We start from the raw sequence: 27,264 nt of genomic DNA, 5'->3' as shown, positions 1-27,264 counted from the left end.
AAATATTTTAAAAGCCATTAAAAAGAAAGACTCAAACTTCCTTAGAAGGCTGCGTTTACAATTCCGCCCACATTAGGGAAGCATATAAACGGTGCCTTAAGCTGAGGCTGCCCACCTGAATCGCTGGGCAACACTTCAACGCTCCAGGCTTCGCTGGTGGTTTCAGAGATGGTTGAACCCGTGCAAGGGTCAAAGAGCACCGACCCGGAACCCGGGAGGCACAATAAGGTCCCCAGCATGTTCTCCGCCGCAGCACCTAGAAAGAGGAACCAAAGAAGGAACTGTCAAAGGCAAAGAGATATAAAAGGGAGATCGATCCCACATTCCTCCATCCATCCATCAGAGGTGTTATTGAGGTTGTCGACTCCAGAATTGAGCTTATGGCCTTTTGGAAGCTTCTCAAACTGAGAATTGTGAGACTCCAAAACACCAGGAGGGCCAAGGTTTGCCCATGCCTGGGTTAAAGCCAATTACTGTGCGATTCATGCCTCAAAATATCATCGCAATGGCAAAACCACTTCCTTTTTTCAGACCTTCTTTCTAAGAAGCATAGAAGAAAAGAATGTTTTTTATTGCACCCAGAAGTAACCTGCGATTTCCTGCAAGCGGTCCTCGTCGATGTTCGGGTCGAAGTCGCTCCCCAGGACGTCGGTGCTCCAGGTCTCGCTTACAGTTTCCGAAATGTCCCGGTCTTCCGTCAACCCCATCATGTCCCGGATCTCAAATTTGCGCAGTTTGTCGTCGAGATTATCCTGGGTGGTAGCTGTTAGGGGAAAAAGACGGTGGTTTGATAAAACCCTCTTTGTGAGCCTTGAATGGAATCCACAATCTATTAACAGCTGGAATTTAAACTATATCCGCGTTAACGCGCTGGAGTTTCATCCCAAACCATTTACTCTGCCCTAAGCCTCTGGAAAAAGTGGAATTGACACCAGAAGCTGTGCAACCGCACTATGCAGAGCGATCCAGGATTGCAGCCATATTGTAACAAACCAATCAATTACTTTATGTAACATGATTTTTGCTCTTAGGTTAAAACGTCATTTCCTAATTGGTTCTATCATAAAATCATGGGAAAAAGTTTATTAAACTGCAATAACGTTGTTTCGTGCAGCACATTTTGCTCTAGTTTTTCAAAGAATATCTCATAGAGTCTAGATCAATTCAACATAGGGTTGTTGTGAGTTTTCTGGGCTGTCTGGCCATGTTTCAGAACCACTCTCTTGTTGTTGTTGTTGTTATGGGATTTTCAGCAATGCTAGAAACTTGGGAACCTAGAGAATATTTCATAAGGTAAATAATTTTTCTGTTGTTGCTGTTGGATTTTCAACAATGCTAGTTGCTGTGAGTTTTCCAGACTGTCTGGCCATGTTCCAGAAGGATTCTCTTGTTGTTGTTGTTATTATGGAATTTTCCACAATGCTAGAAACTTGGGAACCTAGAGAATATTTCGTAAGTAAATATTTTTTCTGTTGTTGCTGTTGGATTTTCAACAATGCTAGTTGCTGTGAGTTTTCCAGACTGTCTGGCCATGTTCCAGAAGCATTCTCTTGTTGTTGTTGTTATTATGGGATTTTCCACAATGCTAGAAACTTGAGAACCTAAAGAATATTTCATGGGGTAAATAATTTTTCTGTTGTTCCTGTTGGATTTTCAACAATGCTAGTTGCTGTGAGTTTTCCAGACTGTATGGCCATGTTTCAGAAGCATTCTCTTGTTGTTGTTATTGTTGTTGTGGGATTTTCAGCAATGCTAGAAATTTGAGAACCTAGAGAATATTTCATGGGGTAAATAATTTTTCTGTTGTTGCTGTTGCATTTTCAACAATGCTAGTTGCTGTGAGTTTTCCGGACTGTATGGCCATGTTCCAGAAGCATTCTTTTGTTGTTGTTGTTATGGGATTTTCCACAATTCGAGAAATTTGAGAACCTAAAGAATATTTCATGGGGTAAATAATTTTTCTGTTGTTGCTGTTGGATTTTCGACAGTGTTAGTTGCTGTGAGTTTTCCGGACTGTGTGGCCATGTCTCCAGAAGCATTCTCTTGTTGTTGATGTTGTTGTTGTTGTTGGATTTTCAGCAATGCTAGAAACTAGAGAATATTTCATGGGGTAAATAATGTTTCTGTTGTTGCTGTTGCATTTTCAACAATGCTAGTTGCTGTGAGTTTTCCAGACTGTATGGCCATTTTTCAGAAGCCTTCGACAACACAATTCAACATAAGAATCATAGATTAGAAGAGACCATGTGTGCCATTCAGTCCAACCCCTACCAAGAAGCAGGAAAATCATATTTTGTGACAGCCACAACAACAAAGTTTCTGGGATATAACAACTATTCTCAAAGTAAACAGAAAATAACACTTTCAAAACTAGGAATGGAAGATTTTTCAAATTTTGTGACATTTTGTGACATTCTATGGTCACCAACCTTGTTCGTGTTCGAGCAGTTGCAGGGCTTCCACCCCGTTGCTCCCCGAAGGGCCGGCTCCCAATTCGGAGACAGACTCCCCTTCCAAATCCAAAGAGGACACGGAATTGGAGCGGTTCGACGGACCTGCCGGGGAAGAGATTGTGCCGTTGCTCGAGGATCAAAAACAAGGCCCAATAACAGCAAAGGAAAGCAAAGATCAAATAAAAATAAAGGTGACAGCACGCATACACGCACACACACACACACACACACACAAGGGTTGCTTTTAACAAATTATCGGCCGATGGAATGCGCGGATTATATCACAGCTGGGATTAAATGAGAAATCAAAAAGGCCCGCTACAATGAGCAAAAAGAAGCTCCTTTGAAAACACGGTCTGACAGGCAAGATACTCAAGCGACCCTTCTTCACCTTCAGATATTCCTTCCAGATTATCACTGCAGAGGGAAAAGCGCAAGGTTTTATCAGGTTTACCGTGGAGCTTGGTTTCGTCAACAGGGACGTCTCCTTGCCCGCCCTCAGCAAGCTGCAGGTTTAAAACCTAGGGAAGAGGGGAGAAAAAAGAAGAAAGAAAACAATGCAGTCTGCCATCCACATTCACCAGGTTCTGGGACACAAGATCCCCCCAAAAACACTAGCAACAACAACAACAACAACTATTTAGAGTTGCTGTTAGTCTTCCGGGCTGTATGGTCATGTTCCAGAAGCCTTCTCTCCTGATGTTTCGCCCACATCTATGGCAGGAATCCTCAAGAGCTTGTGAGGTCTGCTGGAAACTATTCAAGTGGGGTTTATATATCTGTGGAATAATGTCCAGGGTGGAAGAAAGAACTCTTGCCTGTTGGAGGCAAATGTTGCCATTGGCCAGCTTGATTAGCCTAGAATGGACTTGCAGCTTCAAAGCAATTCACACATAAGCAATGGCAAAAGTCAATGCCAGTACAAACAATTACAATTGGCCTTGTAGCTTCAAAGCCTGGCTGCTTCCTGCCTGAGGGAATCCTTTGTTGGGAGCTGTTAGCTAGCCCTGACTGTTTCCTGTTTGGATTTCCACTGTTTTCTGTTTCCAGAGAGGAAACAATCAGGGCCAGCTAACAACTCCCAACAAAGGATTCCCCAGGCAGGAAGAAGCCAGGCTTTGAAGCTACAAGGCCAATTGTAATTGTTTGCATTGGCATTGAATTTTGCCATTGCTTATATGTGAATTGCTTTAAGTCCACCTCAGGGTGAGAAAAGCAGTATACAAATACTATAAATAAATAAATAAATAAATAAATAAATAAATGCTAATCAAGGTGGTCAGTTGCACCATTCACACTTGCCTCAAACAGACAAGAGTCCTTTCTTCCACCCTGGACATTATTCCAGAGATATATAAACCTCACCTGTTTAGTTTTCAAAAGGATAGAAACTAGACACAGCCTCTGTGGACGCCTGCCATAGATGTGGGCGAAATGTCAGGAGAAAATGCTTCTGGAACATGGCCTTACAGCCCAGAAAACTCACAGCAGCCCAGCAAATCCGGCCACGGAAGCCTTCAACAGCGATGTATTTAGTATTTCTTATTAGTGTTTAATATTTATTATCAATACTTAATATTTGGAGCCCCCGGTGGCGCAGTGGGTTAAACCCCTGTGCCGGCAGGACTGAAGACCGACAGGTCACAGGTTCGAATCCGGGGAGAGGCGGATGAGCTCCCTCTATCAGCTCCAGCTCCTCATATGGGGACATGAGAGAAGCCTCCCACAAGGATGATAAAAACATCCAATCATCCGGGCGTCCCCTGAGCAACATCCTTGCAGACGGCCAATTCTCACACACCAGAAGTGACTTGCAGTTTCTCAAGTCACTCCTGACACGACAAAAAAAAACCCTTAATATTTATTTTCTCTTGCTATATTTTTATATAACAATTATTTTTAATTTAATTATTTTTAATATTTTTATTAGCATTTAATATTTTTATTAGTATTTATTAATATTTTATTATTTTTAATAATATTTATTAGGAGTTGTATATTATTATTATACTTTCCCACAGCCGTTTGCTCCCCAATACTGTGAAACTTTAGGACTTCTATCCTATTGCCAATTACCTCATTTTCCGACATCATTCCCGGTGTGATTTGGGGTCCGGTCCCAAGTGAAATGACCAAGACTTCCTCCGGCTGGACCTCCTGTATCGTCTCTTGGGACAAGCCATCGTGGTCAAAGTGCTGGTCAGCTTGCATATTTGACCGGCTCCGACTGCGGGTGGCTGGAAGATGTTTTTAAAATATATATATATATATCAATGTATGAATGACACTTAATATTTGGATACTTTCTGGAGAGAGGAAGCAAAGACAGACCGCACAAAGAGCACATGCATGGCAAGGAGACGGCAAAACAACAGAAGCTGTGCAGGACCAGAGCGATGACACACATTATTGGTCGGAAACAAATGCGATGTTTTGTGTTGGAAGGGGATTGCCTTAAATTAGTAAGTCCCTGCCAAAGGTCTAATGGCCAGAAGCTTCAAAAATGTATAGGCCAGAAGAAGTTTCACTGATGGGGTTGTGTCACCTCTCAGAGGAAGAAGAAACATACTTGCAAAGATTCATCTATCTATCTATCTATCTATCTATCTATCTACGTATGTATCTATAAGTAAGGGATTCTACATGGCTGGACCAAACTTGAAACACAGACCGTTCATTGCCCAAATTTAAATATTTGACGGTTTTGAACATAAAAAACAATACTTTTTAGGCCCAAAGCGGAGAGAAAGAAAAGGAATGTATCAGATTGGCTTTTACTGGGTGAAGTGGCCCTCTGTCATGTGGTAGGAAAGAAAGGGAGTGAAGCGGATTGGCTGCTGTTTGGTGACATGTATATGAAAAGAAGGAAAGAAAAAGAAGGGAATGAAAGGAAGGAAGGGGATGAAAGAAAAAGGAGGGAAGGAAGAGAAAGGGAAGGGTGTAAAAATATGAGAGAAGCAAAGGATAAAAGGAAGAGAAAGGAATAGAAGAGGGAGGGGGGAGAGGAAGGGAAGAAAGAAATTGAAAAGGGAAAAGGAAGGAAAAGAAAGGGAAGAAAGGGACGAGGTTGGCATGAGAGGAGCAAAGGGAAAGGAAAGAAGGGAAAAGAAAGGAATAGAAGAGGGAGGGAAGGGGGGAAGAAGAAAATGAAAGCAAGAGAAGGGAAGAGGAAGGATAAAGAAAGGGAAGGGGTAGGTATGAGAGGAGCAAAAAAGAGAGAAAGGAATAGAAAAGGGAGGAAGGGGAGGGAAGAAAGAAAAGGCAAGCAAGAGAATGGAAGAGGAAAGGAGAGGGAGGAAGGAAAGAAGGGGAAAGGGAAGAAAGGGAAACAGAAAAGGAAAGGAAGGAAGGAAGAGAAAGGGAAGGGGGTAACAGTATGAGAGAAGCAAAGGGAAGAAAAAGAAAGAAGGGAAGAGAGAAAGGAATAGAAGAAGGAACAAGGGGGGAAGGGAAGAAAGAAAACGAAGGAAAGATAAAGAAAGAAGGAAGAAGGGGGAAGGAAAGAAGCAAGGAAGGAGAAAAAAGAAGGAAAGGGAGGAAGGGAGAAAGAAAAAGGAGGGAAGGGAGGGAAGAAAGAAAATGAAAGCAAGATAAAGGAACAGAAATAAGGAAGGAAGGAAAGGAGGAAAAAGGGAGGAAGGAGAAAGAAAAAGGAGGGAAGGAAAGAAGAGAAAGAGAACGGGATAAAGGTATGAGAGGAGCAAAGGAAAGAAAGAGAAAGGAAAAGAAGAGGGAGGGAAGAAAGAAAATGAAAGCAAGAGAAGGGAACAGAGAGTAGAAAAGAAGGAAGGAAGGAAGGAAGGAAGGAAGGAAGGAAGGAAGGAAGGGGGAAAAGGTGGAAGGAGAAACAAAAAGTAGGGAAGGAAGGAAGGAAGAGAAAGGGAAGGGGTAAAGGTATGAGAGGAGCAAAGGAAAGAAAGAGAAAGGAAGGAAGGAAGGAAGAGAAAGGAAAAGAAGAGGGAAGGGAGGGAGGGAGTGAAGAAAAAATGAAAGCAAGACAAGGGAACAGAAGGAAGGAAGGAAGGAAGGAAGGAAGGAAGGAAGGAAGGAAGGAAGGAAGGGGGAAAGGGAGGAAGGGGAAAGAAAAAGGAGGGAAGGAAGGAAGAGAAAGGGAAGGGGGTAAAGGTATGGAAGGAGCAAAGGGAAGAAAGAGTAAGAAGGGAAGAAAAAGTATGAGGGAAGGGGAGGAAGACGGGAGGGAGGAAAATGAAGGCAAGTCCAAGAAAGAGAATGGACAGAAGGAGAGGGAGGGATGGAAAGAAAAGAGAAATGAATGGGAAAAATAGCAGGAAAGCATATGAGGGAAAATAGGAAAGGAAGGAGGAAAGGGAAGACAAGAAGGAATGAAAGAGAGAAGGAGAAAAGGGAAGGGAGGAAGGTCCAAAGAAGAAGGAAGGAAGCGAAAGGGAAAAAAGTATGACGGGAGGGAAGAAACAGAATGGAAGAAGGGATGAAGGAAGAGAGGGAAGAAAAGAAAGGCAAGACCAAGAAAGAAAATGGAAAGGAAGGAAGGAAGACATAAAGGGAGTAGGGGGAAAGAAAAGAAGGGAAAGGAAGGGAAAGGATAGCAGGAAGATCTATGAGGGGAAAGAATAATAATAATAATAATAATAATAATAATACTTTATTTATACCCGCCACCATCTCCCCAAGGGACTCAGAGCGGCGTACATGAGGCCAAGCCCAACAACACATCAATAAAACAGGAAAACAATGAACAAAACAATACAGTGCAATACAAATTAATATAAATCACATATAAACAATAACACACAAGGATTTAAAAACCTACAGCCAGGCCAAATGTAATAGTTTAAAATTTAAAAAATAAACGCTGGGCATGAACAGAAGTAGGATATATCTGGTAGGAGGGTTTTAAAGAAGTGAGGGAGCGCAGTGCAACGCAATCCAATAGTTAAAGGGAAGAAGAAGGAAGGAAGGATGGAAAGAAAAGAGGGAGAAGGGAAATTGAGGAAGGAAGGAAAGAAAGTGCACATCCACTAGTACTCCAATCAACATCTAGTTGCATATGCCTAAGCCTTATTGTTTTTTGGTGCCTTGTAAGTCACACTCTTGACTATTTACTACTCTCCGAACTGAACAAAACATGCAGGCGAAGCGTGGCTGCACAGCGACACTAACAGAGCGGGAGGAGGAGAGGGTTTCTGCTACCCACCAAATGGGGTTACTAGGTTTATGTGAGCGGTCAGGTTGTTGGCGGAGGTTTCCCAGGCCGTCATGGCTGCCAACTGTTGTCCTGAGTTGACAGCGTTAAAGAGAAACAGAAGTCAGGCCGTCGGATGAAACAAAACACTGTCCGGTTGTAAAATATATATATATACATAAACATATGCAGAGGCAAAGGGAGACATAAGCCAGGAGGAATGGTTGGACACTGGAAATATCTAGCTTCAAAACAACACGGCAAGTCTGCCACAGTGCAACACATCCAAAGATGGAGTTTTTGCGCCTATGCAGACTTTATGTGGTGCTGGGCGGTTACCAAAATATCACTACATTTGTTTTTTAGTCTCACATTAAACATGCAAGGACCTGCACGGCGGGTTTGTTTTGATTCCGGCCCGATCCCTTGCAGCTGACTGCTCAGGCAAAAGGGTCCTCCGTGTGTTCTCAAATAATATGCTGCGTTCAGGGTGGTTCGTAACATATTATTTGAAAACACAATCACCAAGTCAGAATACACAGAAAAGCCACTGAAATCCACAAGCACGTGGACAATTTCAACAGAAAAGAGGAATCCATGAAAACCTGCCTACCAATATTTAAAAACTCTAAAATCAGGACAGTAAATAAAGAACAACACTCAGAAAACAGTGGAATTCCAGGCATGAAACAATCAGGGCCAGCTAACACCTCCCAACCAACAATCCCCACAGGCAGCAACCAGCCAGGCTTTGAAGCTGCAATGCTATTCAGTTCTAATCAAGGTAGCCAATTGCAACATTCACGCTTGCCTCAAACATACAAGAGTTCTTTCTCCCACCCTGGATGTCATTCCACAGATATATAAACCCCACTTGCCTAGTTTCCAACAGACCTCTCAACCTCTGAGGATGCCTGCCATAGATGTGGGTGAAGCATCAGAAGAGAATGCTTCTGGAACATGGCCGTACAGCCCGGAAAACTCAGAGCAACCCAGATACACAATATTTCACTTTACAGATATAGCTCTTGCTTTTGTGCAACCAAACTTAAGATCAATTCAGGGGGTGCTGTGGTTTTAGCTGTGAATATGGCCATTTGTTGGGGTGCTTGATTGTGCCTCCCAGCATGGCAGGGGGTTGGATGAGATGGCCCACGTCGTCTCTTCTAACGCTATTATCATTACTATTATTATGACTGGATGGCCATTGGTTGGGGTGCTTTGATGGTGCTTTTCCTGCATGGCAGGCGGTTGGACTAGATGGCCCATGTGGCCTTTTCCAACTCTATCATCATCATCATTATAACTGGATGGCCATCTGTTGGGGGTGATTTGATTGTGCTTTTCCTGCATGGCAGGGGGTTGGACTGGACGGCCCATGTGGTCTCTTCCAACTCTATCATCATAACCATCATCACAATTGGGTGGCCATCTGTTGGGGGTGCTTTGATGGTGCTTTTCCTGAATGGCAGGCGGTTGGACTAGATGCCCCATGTGGCCTTTTCCAACGCTATCGTCATCCTAACTGGATGGCCATTTATCAGGGGTGCTTTGATTGTGCTTTTCCTGCATGGCAGGCGGTTGGACTAGACAGCCCATGTGGCCTTTTCCAACTCTATCATCATTATAACTGGGTGGCCATCTGTTGGGGATGCTTGGATTGTGCCTTTCCTGCATGGGAGGGGGTTGGACTAGATGGCCCATGTGGTCTCTTCCAACTCTATCATCATCATCACCATCACCATCATTATAACTGGGTAGCCATCTGTTGGGAGTACTTTGATTATGCTTTTCCTGCATGGCAGGGGGTTGGAATAGATGACCCATGTAGTCTCTTCCAACTCTATAATTCTATGATTCGATGTTAAACTGCTTTGAGTCCCCTTTGGGGGAGATCAAATGGGGTGTAAACAAACATCAGCATAATAATAATAGTTATTATTATTATTATTATTATTATTAAGACTGTGCAAAGACTCTGCCATAAGCCGGTAAAGGTGTTCAAAGTGGTAATCAGCACACTGGGTGCAGTGCCTAAAGACCTTGGCCTGCACTTAAACACAATCTGCGTTGACAAAATGACCATCTGCTAGTTGCAAAAGGCCACCCTACTCAGATCTGCATGAATCATTCGCCAATACATCACACAGTCCTAGACACTCCGACGTGTGATCCAATACAACAGCCAGCAGAGTGATCTTGTCTGCTGTAGACTCATCTTGTTGTGTTTCAAATAATCATAATAACAGCAACATCAACAACAACTTTAGTTACTTGGCCTTGAATCCCAAACTTTGAAGGAAGCAGGAGATACCGCATCATTTGACCATTACATTTTTTGGAAAACCACAAAGAGTAGAGAGCATCCCCCATAAACAAAGACCAGTGCATCCTCACCTATAGGCAAGCGGTTCTTTTTGTTGGCCGGGGTGGTTGCGGGAGAGAGCTGCGGGGTGTTGTACGGCGTCATTTCGAGGCTGCTGCTCTTGCCCGGCTTGTTCTGGGGCAGGTTCAGAAGAAGGCTCTCCAGGGCCATGCGGTCCTCCTTCAGCTGGTCCCCGGACATCACATTCCGCATAAAGCTGACCTAAGAAGAAGGATGTCATTTTTGGAAAACAACGGCCACAAGCACACCCTGTTTGCCTTCCTGCGGCAATGACAGACAGCCTGGGAAACCTACTAGGGTCGTAAGTTGTCCGTACGTCATGTAAACCACGGTTCTGCTCAGCCCTTCCAGAAGGTTCACCGACGACATGGGAGGGGTCTCCACGGCACGGCCACCGATGACGACATCCAGGAAAGCGGCCACACAGCCCTATAAAATGGAATCAATATTACTGTAATATTGTAGAGTACAATATAGTAATATATAATACCAATATTGTGCTACACTAAAAATATATTATATATACATACAACATTGATATTGTTAATATTGTTAATATTATATTGCATTACATTAAAACGTTATTATCAATATTATTATGAAATACAAAACAATAATATAATAACATATAATAATAATAATATATAATAATATTTTAATGTAAAAATTTGATGGTATATGAGGTCGACTATGATACATACACAACTCTTCCTAGTCACAGCAAGAGTATTTCTATGGCTATTATTTCAAGCCCACGGGGAAAAAGAAAACATGAAGCATATAATAATAATAATAATAATAATAATAATAATAAACTTTATACCCCGCCACCATCTCCCCAATAACATAACAACAACATAACACAAAAGCATGAAATAAAAATCGCAATAGGATAAGTAAAGCATAAAAATACAACAACAATAATAATAATGCAAAATAATACAGAGAAAAATCATATGGAGAGAGAAAGGGGAGGCATATATAAAGAGACACTTGCGACAATCTTGGCTCTTACTTTGTCAAATTTACCCAGGTGGCTCTTGGTGCGGGGGTCTCCTTCTTCTGAACTGGTCATGGCCAGCTGCTGCAGAAGTCTCCCAACCTACAATGGGGAAACAGAGATAGAATGTGACACTAACACACACAATAGGAAAAGACACTTGAATTTATACACCTACTAGCTGTCCTCTGCCATGTGTTGCTGTCAGCTGCATTAAGATCACTACTGACCGAAAAGTCATGAGTTTGAAGCCAGCCCAGGTCGGAGTGAGTGTCCGACCAATTTGTGTAGCTTGCTGTCGACCTCTGCAGCCCAAAAGACAGATGCATCTCTCAAGTAGGAAATTTAGGTACTGCTTATGCGAGGAGGCAAATTTAACTAATTTATGAGACCATAACAATCTCCAGCACGCATGCAAAGAATGAGGAAGTACTTCATCAGTGTCACAAATGGATGATAAAGTGACAGCTCCCCTGGTGGCCAGAATACCCTCATGAAAAAGCTGGAATATTAATAGCCTCTGTGTGTCTGTCTACATATGTTATGTGTCTATGGCATTGAATGTTTGCCATGTATATGTACATTGTAATCTGCCCTGAGTCCCCTGCACGGTGAGGAGCGCAGAATATAAATACAGTAAATAAAATAAAATAAATAATACATGTGTGTATGTATGTGTGTATATGTATGCGTGTATTTGTGTGTGCTTGTGTATGTATGTGTGCATGTGTATATGTATATAAGTGTATGTGTATACGTTTATATGGTTTATTTTGTGGGGTTTTAAATCCGTTCTCCTGGATTTCTTGTGTGTGTTTTAGGGGTGATGGAAACTTGGACTGTTAGGTGTATTGTGTCAAAATTTTGTGTCAATTCATCCAGTGGTTTCTGCATTATGTTTTCCCACAAACAAACATTACATTTATATATACAGATAGATTTTGAAGTGACCATCATACCTGCATCAGGTTAAACCGCGCCACTTCATTGATGGGAGCATCCGAAATAATCCCATACTGCTCGGGATTGACAACCGCTGGGCAAATGAAGCAGGCCAGGAGGAGGTCCGTGCACATGGCCCTCACTTCCCCGACGTCCAGCCTGTCAACGCAGGAGAGGGTCTTGTACATCTGGGACACGATCCAACGCAGGCTGTGGGGGAAGCAGTAGGTGTTCTGCTTGAGGTAGCCAATGAACTTGTTGACCAGGGCCACCAGCTTGGCCTCGTTGGCCTCCACCATCTCCTGGACCTTCTGCCGGAAGCGCTCGGTGCCCTTCTCCCCAAAGAGCTTCTCCTGCTGGGCCGGGGAGAAGCGCTCGGTCAGCTTGTGGGGGTCGGTCTCCAGGTGGTCTTCATCCTCCACCAGCAGCTGCATGATGGGCTCGTGCAGAGTGGCCGTGAGGAAGAGCTTGGCCGAGAAGAGCCCCTCCGAGAAGAGCTTGAAGAGGATGCTGAAGGCGCAGGTGCCTCTCCGCAGCAGCCGCCGGGGGTTGTCGCTCTCCTTGAGCTCAAACTCAATCAGGTAGCGCAAGACCTGGAGGAGGTAGCTTTCGTCTTCCGGCATGATGCAGTTGCCGTAGATGGAGGTGAAAACGGTATGAATGACGCTCTGGGTGTTCTCCTGGTTGAGCTTCTCGCCAGCCACCAGGCAGGAGGCGATGAGGCGCGGGTTCTCGCGCAGGCGGTTGAGGAACTCCCCATAGGCCGTCTCTTGGAAGCCCAACTGCTTGTAGCCATCCACAAACTGCGTGTCTTCCAAGACTTTTGCATGTTGGCAACATTCAGCCGGGGAGGCTTCGGCGCTGAAGGAAAACAAAATAACGGAGCCTTTAATCGCAACTGAAATGTGGTATTCGCAGAGTTAGTTCACATGACAAACCCAAAGAAAAGCATGTCAAGTACCCCCATATTTACTCAAATCTAATGCTCAACTTTAGAGAAATCACACTGTTTAGCTGGTATCGCACCACCTGATATCCTCTGGAAAGTAGCAACCAGCAATGAATGGACCAAGGCACCAGGACTGTGGAGCAGCAGGCTGGGAATCAGCTGCATTAAGATCACTACTGACCGAAAGGTCATGAGTTCGAAGCCAACCCGGGTTGGAGTGAGCTTCCGACCAATTTGTGTAGCTCTCTGTCGACCATTGCAGCCCAAAAGACAGTTGCATCTGTCGAGTAGGAAATTTAGGTACCGCTTATGCATGGAGGCAAATTTAACTAATTGACGAGGCCATAAAAATCTCCAGCAAACATGCAAAGAATGAGGAAGTACTTCAGCAGTGTCACAAATGGTCAGTGAAGGGACAGCTCCCCTGGAGGCCAGAATAGCCTCAAGAAAAAGCTGGAATGTTAAATAGCCTCTATGTGTCTGTCTATCTATGTTGTGTTTCTATGGCATTGAATGTTTGCCATGTATATGTACATTGTAATCCGCCCTGAGTCCCCTGCGGGGTGAGAAGGCTGGAATATAAATACTGTAAATAAAATAAATAAATAAAGCTAAATTACCTTCCCAAAATTAAAATGTACATTAGATTTGCATATTATGTCAAGCTGCTATGAGTCCCCTTTGGGGAGATAAAGCAGGGTATTAATAACAATAATGTAATCTTAGTTTATAATAATTATAATATTAATATACTTTATTTATATTCCACTCTATCTCCCCCAAGGGGATTACATAATACATACGTGGGGTTGCCTTTGGAGACGGTCCGGAAGCTTCAACTAGTCCAACGAACGGCAGCCAGGTTGTTAACAGGAGTGGCGCTCAGGGAGCACTGGCTGCCAGTTTGCTACCGGGCTCAATTCAAAGTGCTGGCTTTGGCCTATAAAGCTCTAAAAGGTTCTGGCCCCACTTACCTGTCCGGACATATCTCCCCTTATGAACCACTGAGTACTTTAAGATCATCTGGGGAGCCCTGCTCTCGGTCCCGCCTTCGTCACAAACACGTTTCACGGGGACGAAAGATAGGGCCTTCTCAGTGGTGGCCCTTCAGCTATGGAACACCCTCCCTAGGGAGATCAGATCTGCTCCCTCCCTCTTGACGTTTCGGAGGCAAGTTAAAACGTGGCTGTTCGAGCAAGCGTTTACAAATACAGAGTAGCTAATATAGGAAATCGAATGACCTGACAATGTAAGTGGACAATGCTTGAGAATAATGAGACGCTGATTATGTTGTTTTTACTGCTTTTGTGATGTTTTATACTGTTTAATGTTTTTTATCTATATTATGTTTTATGTATATTGATTTGTTGGAAACCGCCTTGAGTTGCCAACTGGCTGAAAAAGGCGGTATACAAATACAGTAAATAAATAAATAAACACCGAGAACTGAGAAGCCCTGGCCTTTGAGCGCTCCAGCTGGAGGTCAGCTGTGACCAGCAGTGCTGTAGAATTTGAAGAGGCACGAATGGAGGGCGAAAGAGAGAAACATGCCAAGAGGAAGGCGTGTCAAGCCAACCGCCTTCCATCTGGAAACCAATGCCTCGACTGCAGGAGAACATGCAGGTCAAGTATAGGGCTCCACAGTCACCTACGGACCCACCAGTACACTGATCTTGGAAGACTATCCTACTCAGACAACGAGGGATCACCTAAGTAAGTAAGTCCATGGACGCCTGATTTTGCTGGCATGTTTTCAAGGGGCGCCTTTTACCTCCCCACCGAAGCATTCCATCTCCTGTGTCAAATGTTTTGTCCGACTTGTATTATTATAGCTATGGTGTATTATCTATTCACAGCTTCCCTATCTATTTTAGAGGAGGAGGGAAGGCATTTCGAAGGCCCCGTTTATTACCTTGTTATGATGAGTCGGTCCAAGTTAATCCTCTGCTGCTTGGAGATCCATGCCGTGCGGTACAGCTTTTCCGCCGTCTTCAGCACTTCCGCATTCAGCCGCTGGATAAGTTGCTTTTCCGAATTCACATACAGCCGTTCCTGCTTGAGGTGATGCGCCAACGTGTGGATGTCCAGCTTCACCATCTTTGAGGAGGGGCAGCAGGACGGTGGGTCGCTCACTGCAAACGGAAAGAAAGGGAAGATTGACTGTTGCATTTCCTTCCAAAGATTCACTGAACTCACCCTTCTTCACCTTCGACAGAGGATAGAAAATTATTTATCCCACCATTAGTGGCAATTGATCCTGTTTAGTTTTCTTTCAATGCATCTGGAAAGCCCCATTCTATCTATCACCATTTTAAAACCTATGTTCAGTTTTAATGGTGAGGAATGTTACAATAATAATAATAATTACTATTATTATTAATACCCCGCTACCATCTCCCCAAGGGGTTCGGTGCGGCTTACATGAGGCCGACCCCATAGAACAACCATAATAAAATCAATAACAAAACATCAATACAAAACAATCAAAATAAATCTCATAAACAAAAAATCTATATAAATAAAAATGTAATTTTAGTTTGTGGTATTAACAGAACTCAAATAGCACTGGACGAATTGACACCAAATTTGGACACAAGACACCTAGCAACCCAATGTATGTCCTTCATTCAAAAAATTGATTTTGTCATTTGGGAGTTGTAGTTGCTGGGATTTATAGTTCACCTACAATCAAAGAGCATTCTGAACCCCACCAACGATGGAACTGAACCAAACTTGTCACACAGTTCTCCCATGACCAACAGAAAATACTGGATGGGTTTGGTGGGCAGTGTCCTTTGGTTTTGGAGTTGTAGTTCACTACATCCAGAGATCACTGTGGACTCAAACAATGATGGATCTGGACCAAATTCTACATAAATACTCAATATGCCCAAATGTGAGCACTGGTGGAGTTTGGGGAAAATAGAATCTTGACATTCAAGAGTTGTAGTTGCTGGGATTTATAGTTCACCTACAATCACAGAGCATTCTGAACCCTACCAATGAGAGAATTGGGCCAAACCTCCCACACAGAACCCCCATGTGGGCCACAGCAACGCGTGGCAGGGGACGGCTAGTAAACAATAAACAGCAACAGTAACAACAAGCATTTAAGAACCATGGCTGGGCCAAATGTGATAATTAAAAATTAAAAAATAATGCTGGGCATGAACAAGGTAATATACTGGGATAGAATTTTCGGCGAGAGATGAGGCCAGCAAACAATCCTAAATCAATGATAAAGTGCATTTAGAGGACCTATTGCGGAGAGTATTTCCTTATTCTGGGAAGGCACATGGAGCAACCACGTTTTCAGGCTCCTCCTAAAGACTGCCAAAGTTGGCATGCCTGATGTCCTTGGGCAGTGAGTTCCAGAGTCGAGGGGCCACCACCGAGAGGGCCCTCTCCCTCGTCCCAACCAATCGCGCCTGCGATGGAGGTGGGAGCGCGAGCAGGGCCTCCCCAGATGATCGAAGGGATCGTGTGGGTTCATACACAGAAATGCGGTCACGCAGGTAGGCGGGTCCCAAACCGTTCAGGGCTTTGTAGGTATTATTGTTTTGTTGGAGTATATTCTTCTTCTTTCTTGAAGGGTAAACCACTTTGTTTATTTCTTTTTTAAAAGGAAAGCTAAATTCAGGTATTAAACTAAAACTAAACTCATTAAGTCAGAAAACCTACAGGAACAGAGGTTTCTAGCATATGAATTCCCCCCTTTTGAATTCCTTCCTGTTTCAGTACCTGAAACAAGTACGCCTTTCAAAAGCGAAAACCGCTATCTTTCGGTTAGTCGGCCAAAGACTTTGCCCCATGCTTTCAAAGAGGCCCTGTTTTGGAACAAGAACGGCATGCAAATGCTTACTGTCTATTTTCCCACCGCCATGTTTTGAGCTTCACAAAGGAACAATTTAGGTTTTCCAAAAAAAGAAAAAAAAGAAAACCATTTGCATTTTACGGCTATTCACACCATACGCATTTGCACAACGCAGTGTGGGATGATTTTATTCATTTCAATAGAGGTTACAAACCACTTCCACAATTTGTTTTGGTCTTCATCTCTTAGCAGTATGAGCCACGAGGCCAAAGATTTATTTTAAAAATGTTGGTATATGTCATACACCAGAGAGGAACACCTCTCACCTTAAATAACACACCAGCTTGGTAAAATCAGCAAGCAGTTTATTGTAGAATATATATAGGCAAAGCAATTTAAAAAATCGCAAAACAGTAAAAGTTCAACATCCAAAATAGTCCATAAGCTTCAAAGAGAAACAAGATCCATTAGTACAGGGGTCCTCAAACTAAGGCCCGGGGCCGGATACGGCCCTCTAAGGTCATTCACCCAGCCCTCACTCAGGGTCAACCTAAGTCTGAAATGACTTGAAAGCACACAACAACAACAACAACAACAATCCTATCTCATCAGCCAAAAGCAGGGCCACACTTCCCATTGAAATACTAATAAGTTTATATTTGTTAAAATTGTTCCTCATTTTAATTATTGTATTGTTTTTAAGTGTCTTTTGCATTACAAATAAGATATATGCAGTGTGTATAGGAATTAATTCATGTTTTTTTCAAATTATAATCCGGCTCTCCAACAGTTTGAGGGACTGTGGCCTGGCCCTCTGTTTAAGAAGTTTGTGGACCCCTGCATTAGTATATGGAAATCCATGAAGCAAGGCACTTGAAACCATGAAACAAAACAGCAGGAAAATTCCATAGGCAAAAGTTAGGCTTGGCAAAAACTTGGTACATGAAACTCAGAGCACTTGGAAGCAAGATCATGATAAATAACAACATTGACTCATCTGAGGCAACTATCTCCCATGAATCATTATAAACCTTTTCCAGTACCCAAAACTTCTTTCTTTCCCACCAGATAATGGTTTGTTTTTTTTTTTTTTTTGTTGTAGAGGAACTGAACGCCTCAGTCTCTGAAAGCTCTGCCTGTTTTACTCACGGGAGCTGGTTACAGAGAGCGGTCATCACCTATAAAGCCCTAAACGGTTCGGGACCTGCTTATCTTCACGATTGCATCTTCCCCTATGAACCAGTGTGTACCTTGAGATCTTCTGGGGAGGCACTGCTCTCTCTCCCCCTGCCGTCACATGCACGGTTGGTGAGGACGAGGGAGAGAGCCTTCTCGGTGGTGGCCCCCTGGCTCTAGAACTCCCTCCCTAGGGAGATCAGACAGACTCCCAACTTGTCCTCCTTTCGGAGTCAACTAAAAACCTGGATGTTCCGGTGCGCTTTTGACTGAGCAGCTCACCAGTAACTTTCTTGTCCCTACTTGAAGTTCTGCACTTACACCGGCCCACATTTTACACTGGCATACGTCCTACCTCAACATGTCTTTGACAGTATTTCCTGCCCAGTTTACTGTATTGTTGCACTTTCCTGCACTCCTGTAAAAATGTATTGCATTCATTGAATCTGTACCTCAGCTATGTTTCTTTCAGCCGTACTGTTTTTATATTGCTTTCAATTGTGTTGTTATTTGTTTTATCTGATGTTTTAATTGGTTAAAGTGTTCTACATGTGTGTTTTAATTGTAATCTTGGGCGTGTCCCTTGTAAGCCGCCTTGAATCTTCTAGGGAAGATGGTTGCCGGGGTATAAAAATAAAATAATACTTTTTCTCTTTTCCTCTGTTTTTCTCTGTTTTCCTTTTTCTATTTTTCTCTTCCCACTTTCCTATCATCTCATCACAAATGTTTCCACCCACTTTCACTGTAAATATCACAAGAAAACGCACAATAATAATAATAATAATAATAATATTTACTAAAACTTTGCTTTCTGTCCAGGGTTTCACTATCTTCTCCCTCATTAACTCCTGCACCTGATAACTCAATCTCAGCATCATTTTCAGACAGTTGTTCTGAGAAAAGCGGTGAAAGGTCTCTCCCAGGAATGTGGCCTTGCTCAGGCCTCTCTTCTGAACTTAACTCAGACCTGAACAAACTCTCATCCCCAGACCCATCATCAGGAACACCACCCCTATTCCCATCATGAACATCAACATGAACATCACACACTAACACAACAGTACAACAGAGAGAGCTAAGGGATCCCAACCCAATTTACAGGATGTAGAACATGTTGAGGTGCCTTTGTTGCCTTGAATCAAAAATGCCTTTTCAAGTCCTAGTTTGGGTGCTGTCATCTTTCTCCCTTCCCTTGCATTTTAACCTATGTTTATCTCCCCTTTTTACCTGCAGGCTCCATGTCCGACTTCAGAATAGCAAGACCAATCCTGGCCAAAAAGCCACTGCTAAATAAATCGCAGATGCATGGAGACACTTAGAAAAAACTTTCTGCATGAATAAAAGCGATACTTGAATTCAGTGAAATGGGAAGCCTCCAGCGAAACCTGCTTTCAAGAGATGACTGTGCGTCAGTCTCACTTTCACCACTGTCTAAGCAGAAACCAAAAGTACAGCACACTTTTCCTCTGGAAGGCCCTCATGTCAACATGAATCACCGCTATGAAAGTCAATGGACGTCCCTTCCTTCCTTCATCTGGAGGAAATCTGACACATCATTGACATGATGTACTGGGAAAACTGTTGTTGACCCATACTCTTTGTTTTTAAGAGACAGAGGCTTTTCTTCTCATGTAACCCACCTAGTTTCCATCCTAAGCTCTGCAAAAACGAGCTTCCCCCTCTCACTTCTCTGCATGCAATTCCTGGCTTAAATGTCAGGCTAATATATCCATTTTGACAGTTCTGCGTGAAAAAAGGATGTTTTCGCTGCAACACATCAAAAGGGATTTCTGTATTTAGAAATCAAAGTGGCAAAATGGGACAGCTCTGGTTTGTCAGACTCTCTCCCTTTGTCAATCCAATGGAAGCAAAATTGGCTGGTGGTTTATATAGACACAGTGAAGGCATTTGGGAGTTGTAGTTGCTGGGATTTATAGTACACCTACAATCAAAGTGCATTCTGAACTCCACCAATGATGGAATTGAACCAAACTTGGCACACAGTTCTCCCATGACCAACAGAAAATACTGGAAGGGTTTGGTGGGCAGTGTCCTTTGGTTTTGGAATTGTAGTTCACCTACTGTGGACTCAAACAATGATAGATCTGGACCAATCTCTACATGAATACTCAATATGCCCAAATGTGAACACTGGTAGAGTTTGGGGGAAATAAAATCTTGACATTTGGGAGTTGTAGTTGCTGGGATTTATAGTTCACCTACAATCACAGAGCATTCTGAACCCCATCAACAATAGAATTGGGCCAAACCTCCCACACAGAACCCCCATGTGGGCCACAGCAAAATCACTGGACGAATTGACACCAAATTTGGACACAATACATCTATCAGGCAAACGAAGCACAATGGAGGACCTTCTTGCAGCAACACCAGAAGCACTCCAAGGGGCCAGCTACTGGTCAAAGGACGTTTAATCAACTACCAAACTCACAAATTTTGTATGTTGTCTGTTTGTTTGCTTTGTTCTGTTAGTAATGTAATATAATTGACTGGTTGCCCTGACACGACAAATAAATAAAATAAATAAATAGGCAAACGAGTGACCATCACTCACAAACACACTGAAAAACACAGCAGAAGAAACTAACAAAGCCAAAAAACAAAAATTTCATTACAACGTATGCGCAAAACCACATATATATATGCAAACACACATATACACAATTATATTCACACACAAAACAGATATACACAGACTGGGCCACAGCAACGTGTGGCAGGGGACGGCTAGTCTATATAAATAAAAATGTAATGTTCATTTGTGGGATTAACAGAACTCAAAAACCATTGGACGAATTGACACTAAATTTGGACACAAGACACTTAACAACCCAATGTATGTCCTTCACTCAAAAAAAAAATGATTTTGTCATTTGGGAGTTGTAGTTGCTGGGATTTATAGTTCACCTACAATCAAAGAGCATTCTGAACTCCACCAATGATGGAACTGAACCAATCTTGGGACACAGAACTCCCATGACCAACAGAAAATACTAGAAGGGTTTGGTGAGCATTGACCTTGAGTCTGGGAGTTGTAGTTTACCTACATCCAGAGAGCACTGTGGACTCAAACAATGATGGATCTGGACCAAACTTGGCACGAATATTCCATTGGGTTGTTAGGTGTCTTGTGTCCAAATTTAGTGTCAATTCATCCAGTGGTTTTTGAGTTCTGTTAATCCCACAAACGAACATTACATTTTTATTTATATAGATATGTGTGTGTATGTTTTGGATAGCATAGGCTAGGGTTAACACTTCTGTGACATTTGTTTTGTTGCCTGTGCCTCTGTTCAGAAGATTTCACCTCACTTTGTGTCCCTGTGATAGTGTGGATTTTGAACATTTGCCTTGTTGTGGGAACACATTTTCCCCATGATAATAACTCTTCCAGGATATCTAATCCTTCCAAGGGGAAGATTTCCATCACTTCCTGTTCTTAACTTTGAGTCAGATGTCTGTAACTTGGCAAGTGCCCGTAAATGCCTGCAATACACTCACATTCATCCCTTGTTATCTTTTCCTCCTATACATTCCAGTGTTTGCTATCAGATCTTATAACATTGGAAAAAAAACAGTCTTCAGACAAGACATACAAAGTCAAAGATAAGGAGAAAGTAGTTCATGATTTTCCTGCAGAACAGCAAAACATTCTGACTTCCGATTTATGACTCTTAAAGAGGTCACACACAAAATAAACAGAAATGCCCTCCAATTTTTGTTATCTGGCTTGATCTAAAGGTAGGATGGCCCATTTCCTCATCTAAGGCCCTTGCAGTGTGACTTAGGCCCCTTCTATACTGCCATGTAAAATCCAGATTATCTGCTTTGAACTGGATTATATGGCTGTGTAGACTCATATAATCCAGTTCAGAGAACATCATGTGGATTATCTGTTTTGGCAGATAGAATCACACGACTGGAAGGGCCGCCCAGCTCATCCATTCTGCCAAACAGGAAGACACAATCCAAGCCCTCCCAACAGATGGCCATCCCCTCTCCTCCAGAGAAGAAGACTCCATCTTTCCTTCCACAAGAAACATCTCAAAGGCCCTATCTATACTACCATGTAATCCTGTTACTAAATCCAGATTACATGCTTTGAACTGGATTCTATGGCAGTCTCCAAAGCATATAATCAGGATTCAGACAATGGATGATAATACAGTGAAGACTCATATAACCCAATTCAAAGCAGATAATCAGGATTCAGATTCTGGATGATATGGCAGTTTAGACTCATAAATAATTATGAAATAGGAAGAATTAACACAGAATGGCTAGACAATGCTGCTGGATAATTATTTTAACAGGACGACACTGGTAATTATATGTTTTTAATGGTTTAATATGGTATTTATAATATTAGGTTGAATGGATGATATAGAAGTGTAGACTCATATAACCCAGCTGAAAGCACACAGTGTAGACTCAACCCAGTTCAAAACACATAGGATTCAAAAACTGGATGATATAGCAGTGTAGACTCATATAACCCAGTTCAAAGCACATAGGATTCAGAACCTGGATGATATAGCAGTGTAGACTCATATAACCCAGTTCAAAGCACATAGGATTCAGAAACTGGATGATATAGCAGTGTAGACTCATATAACCCAGCTCAAAGCACATAGGATTCAGAAACTGGATGATATAGCAGTGTGGACTCATATAACCCAGTTCAAAGCACACAGGATTCAGAAACTGGATAATATAGCTGTGTAGACTCATATAACCCAGCTCAAAGCACGTAGGATTCATAAACTGGATGATATAGCAGTGTAGACTCATATAACTCAGTTCAAAGCACATAGGATTCAGAAACTGGATGATATAGCAGTGTAGACTCATATAACCCAGCTCAAAACACATAGGATTCAGAAACTGGATGATATAGCACTGTAGACTCATATAACCCAGCTCAAAACACATAGGATTCAGAAACTTGATAATATAGCAGTGCAGACTCATATCACCCAATTCAAGACACACAAGATTCAGAAACTGCATTATATGGCAGTGTAGACTCATATAACCCAATTCAAAGCACACAGGATTCAGAAACTGGATGATACAGCACTGTAGACTCATATAACCCAGTTCAAGGCACATAGAATTCAGAAACTGGATGATATAGCACTGTAGACTCATATCACCCAATTCAAGACACACAAGATTCAGAAACTGCATTATATGGCAGTGTAGACTCATATAACCCAATTCAAAGCACACAGGATTCAGAAACTGGATGATATAGCACTGTAGACTCATATCACCCAGTTCAAGGCACATAGGATTCAGAAACTGCATTATATGGCAGTGTAGACTCATATAACCCAATTCAAAGCACACAGGATTCAGAAACTGGATGATATAGCACTGTAGACTCATATCACCCAATTCAAGACACACAAGATTCAGAAACTGCACTATATGGCAGTGTAGACTCATATAACCCAATTCAAAGCACACAGGATTCAGAAACTGGATGATATAGCACTGTAGACTCATATAACCCAGTTCAAGGCACATAGGATTCAGAAACTGCATTATATGGCAGCGTAGACTCATATAACCCAATTCAAAGCACACAGGATTCAGAAACTGGATGATATAGCACTGTAGACTCATATCACCCAGTTCAAGGCACATAGGATTCAGAAACTGCATTATATGGCAGCGTAGACTCATATAACCCAATTCAAAGCACACAGGATTCAGAAACTGGATGATATAGCACTGTAGACTCATATCACCCAGTTCAAGGCACATAGGATTCAGAAACTGCATTATATGGCAGTGTAGACTCATATAACCCAGCTCAAAGTACATAGGATTCAGATAAAGCAGTGTAGACTCATATAATCCAGTTCAAGGAACATAGGATTCAGAAACTGCATTATATGACAGTGTAGACTCATATAACCCAGCTCAAAGTACATAGGATTCAGATAAAGCAGTGTAGATTCATATAACCCAGTTCAAGGCACATAGGATTCAGAAACTGCATTATATGGCAGTGTAGACTCATATAACCCAGCTCAAAGTACATAGGATTCAGATAAAGCAGTGTAGATTCATATAACCCAGTTCAAGGCACATAGGATTCAGAAACTGCATTATATGGCAGTGTAGACTCATATAATTCAGTTCAAAGCACATACAATTCAGAAACTGGATGATATAGCACTGTAGACTCATATCACCCAGTTCAAGGCACATAGGATTCAGAAACTGCATTATATGGCAGTGTAGACTCATATAACCCAGCTCAAAGTACATAGGATTCAGATAAAGCAGTGTAGACTCATATAATCCAGTTCAAGGAACATAGGATTCAGAAACTGCATTATATGGCAGTGTAGACTCATATAACCCAGCTCAAAGTACATAGGATTCAGATAAAGCAGTGTAGATTCATATAACCCAGTTCAAGGCACATTGGATTCAGAAACTGCATTATATGGCAGTGTAGACTCATATAATTCAGTTCAAAGCACATACAATTCAGAAACTGGATGATATAGCAGTGTAGACTCATATAACCCAGCTCAAAATATCCAGGGGCCCTTCCACCCAGAATGTCAAGGCAGATAATCCTCAATATCTGCTTTGAACCGGGTTATCCGAGTCCACACTGCTATATAACGCAGTTCAACACTGATAATGTGGGATTTTATTCAGGTGTGTGGAAGGGGCACAGAAATAAGGGTCAAACGACAATTCCCAGGCTTCCCTTGCTTGTAGATCAGGCCTGGGCCAACTTGGGTCCTCCAGGTGTTTTGGACTACAACTCCCACAATTCCTAACAGCCGGTAGGCTGTTAGGAATTGTGGGAGTTGTAGTCCAAAACACCTGGAGGGCCCAAGTTGGCCCAGGCCTGGTATAAATACCCAACTAAAGGCCGAGGCCTAGCTGCCTCAGTGAAGGGACCCACCTGCGAGGCGAGGCCTCCGCTTCCGCCGCTTCTTCTCTTCTGGGCCTTGAGCCCCGCCCCTACCCTGGCCACGCCCCCTTACGCACTCCGCTGCGCATGCGTCGGGACGGCGGCCGAAGAGGGGGAAGAGGGCGGGGCTTGGCTTTCGCTGGTTCCAAGGAGGGAGAGGGAGAGGCGCATGCGCGGGACTTTGCAGCCAACCCAACGCGTTTCTGACAAGTTTGTCCTTCCAGAAGGTGGCCGTTGTTTAGAGATGGATGGGAGTTGGAGTCCAAAACAGCTGGAGGGCCCAAGTTGGCCCAGGCCTGATCTAGATAAATAGAAGATAAATGGATAGATAGATAGATGAATGGAGTGGGTGGAAGATAGATAGATAGATAGATAGATAGATAGGTAGGTAGGTAGATAGATAGATAGATAGATGGATGGATAAATAATAATAATTTATTTATTTCTATTTATATAAATAGATGGATGGATGGGTCATAATAATAAGACTTGATAGATAGATGGATGAATAATAATAATAATAATAATAATAATTTATTTAAATGTATATAGATGGGTAATAATACTTTATAGATGGATGGATGAGTAATATTTATTTATTCATTCATATTTATATAAATGGATGGATGGGTCATAATAATAAGACTTGATAGATGGATGGATGGAAGATAGATGGATGAAGTGATGGATGGATGGAAGGAAGATTCATAATAATAATAATAATATATTTAAATTATAGGTGGATCGGTAATAATAATAAGATTTTATAGATTGATGGGTGGAAGATAGATGGTTGGATGAATAATAATTATTTATATTTATATACATAGATCAATGGATAGATGGATGGATGGGTCATAAGACTTGATAGATAGATGGTTGGATGGAAGATAGATGGATGGATTGTTCGATGGATAGATGGATGAATTGATGAATGGATGGAGGATGAATGCTAATAATAATTTATTTGAATTTGTATAGATGGACGGTAATAATAATAAGACTTTATAGATGGATAGATGGATAAATAATTATTATTTAGTTATATTTATATAAATAGATGGATGGATAAATGGATGGATGGGTCATGGATAGATAGATAGATAGATGAATTGATTGATGGATGGAAGATGGATTAATAAAAATAATAATTTCTTTAAATTATAGATGGAACAGTAATAATAAGACTTTATAGATGGATGGATGGATAATAATTATTTCTATACAAATAGATGGATGGATAGATGGGTCATAATAATAAGATAAATAGCTGGATGGAAGATGGATTGTTAGATTAATTGATGGATGGATCGATGAATAATATAGATGGATCGGTAATAATAATAAGACTTTATACATGGATGGAAGACAGATGGATGGATGAATAATAATTATTTATTTATATTTATATAAATAGATGGATGGATAAATGGGTCATAATAATATGACTTGATCGATGGATGGATGGATGGATGGAAGATGGATGGATGGTTAGATGGATGAATAATAATAACTTATTTAAATTTATATAGATGGATCTGTAATAATAATAAGACGTCATTTATAGATAGATGGATGGAAGAAGAAGAACTTTATTTTTCTACCCCGCCTCCATCTCCCCAAAGGGACCCGGGGCAACTAACCCTAACATACAATTAAAACAAGGCAAATAAAAAATTAAAACAATGTATAACTGACATTAAAAAAACAAGACATCATAAGCAACAACCAGAAATACTCTCAAGTCTCATTTTGGGGAGGACTGGTGTACAGACATGTTAGAGGATAGGCTGGCCAAAGGTAGATAGAACATATCGCAGCAAAGGAATAGAGTAATTATAATAGGATTATTTTAATTTAAGGTGCAGTAATGAAATACAGGAACTTGATTCAAGGCCATGGTTAAGGACCATGTTTGATGGATGGATGGATGGATGGATAGGTGGATAGATGGATGGAAGATAGAAGGGGGGTGGATAGATACATGAATGGAAGATAGATAGGTGGATGAGTGATAATAATTTATTTATATAGATGGAAGGATAACAATAATAAGACTTTAACCCCAGGACTGTAATTCTCAAAACCTTTAATGACTGCTAAATCAATTTATCTCATGGGCATCTATTTCCAAAAGTTGGGAGTGATTATTTCAACTTCTTGTGTTAGGACTTCTTGTTCTAGTTCATATTTCTGTAGCTTCATCCCACTTCATATATGTTTTCCTGATTAAATCTTAATAAATCAAAGGATTTTATGCTCAGTTAACTCTAGAACGGTGAGGTCCTTTGCCTGCGTTAATATCAGGAAGCTTGAGGAAAGGATATGGTGCAATACTGAGAAAGACAAATGGTGACTCACAAAGCCAAGATGATTGTCAACTGAATTTCTGGAGGAAAAGAAGTACAAGCAG

General features: G+C 41.8%; 1 protein-coding gene across 6 annotated transcripts in view; it reads right to left on the bottom strand.

The window, feature by feature from the left end:
- Positions 1 to 24,939, bottom strand: part of GAPVD1 (GTPase activating protein and VPS9 domains 1) — a 39,603-nt gene extending 14,664 nt beyond the window's left edge. For 2 of the 6 annotated variants that reach the window (XM_060757411.2, XM_060757413.2), the window contains exons 1-11: positions 24,843 to 24,914; positions 14,807 to 15,026; positions 11,963 to 12,806; positions 11,019 to 11,105; positions 10,298 to 10,432; positions 10,015 to 10,204; positions 4,530 to 4,690; positions 2,845 to 2,974; positions 2,430 to 2,555; positions 590 to 763; positions 116 to 256 (exon numbers count right to left, since the gene is read on the bottom strand). In XM_060757411.2, the coding sequence (XP_060613394.2) occupies positions 116 to 256; positions 590 to 763; positions 2,430 to 2,555; positions 2,845 to 2,974; positions 4,530 to 4,690; positions 10,015 to 10,204; positions 10,298 to 10,432; positions 11,019 to 11,105; positions 11,963 to 12,806; positions 14,807 to 14,991 (2,173 nt within the window). In that variant the 5' untranslated portion in view covers positions 14,992 to 15,026; positions 24,843 to 24,914. Of the gene's footprint in view, positions 1 to 115; positions 257 to 589; positions 764 to 2,429; positions 2,556 to 2,844; positions 2,975 to 4,529; positions 4,691 to 7,629; positions 7,711 to 10,014; positions 10,205 to 10,297; positions 10,433 to 11,018; positions 11,106 to 11,962; positions 12,807 to 14,806; positions 15,027 to 24,842 lie in introns of all 6 variants that reach the window. The other 4 variants (XM_060757408.2, XM_060757409.2, XM_060757410.2 and 1 more) reach the window with 4 other exon arrangements.
- Between the last annotated feature and the right edge of the window lie 2,325 nt (positions 24,940 to 27,264).

The sequence above is a fragment of the Anolis sagrei genome, chromosome 11 (assembly GCF_037176765.1).
Source record: "Anolis sagrei isolate rAnoSag1 chromosome 11, rAnoSag1.mat, whole genome shotgun sequence".
Classification (NCBI taxonomy): domain Eukaryota; kingdom Metazoa; phylum Chordata; class Lepidosauria; order Squamata; family Dactyloidae; genus Anolis; species Anolis sagrei.
The sequence above is the reverse complement of the archived record's forward strand: the minus strand, read 5'-3'. Positions and strand labels throughout refer to the sequence as shown.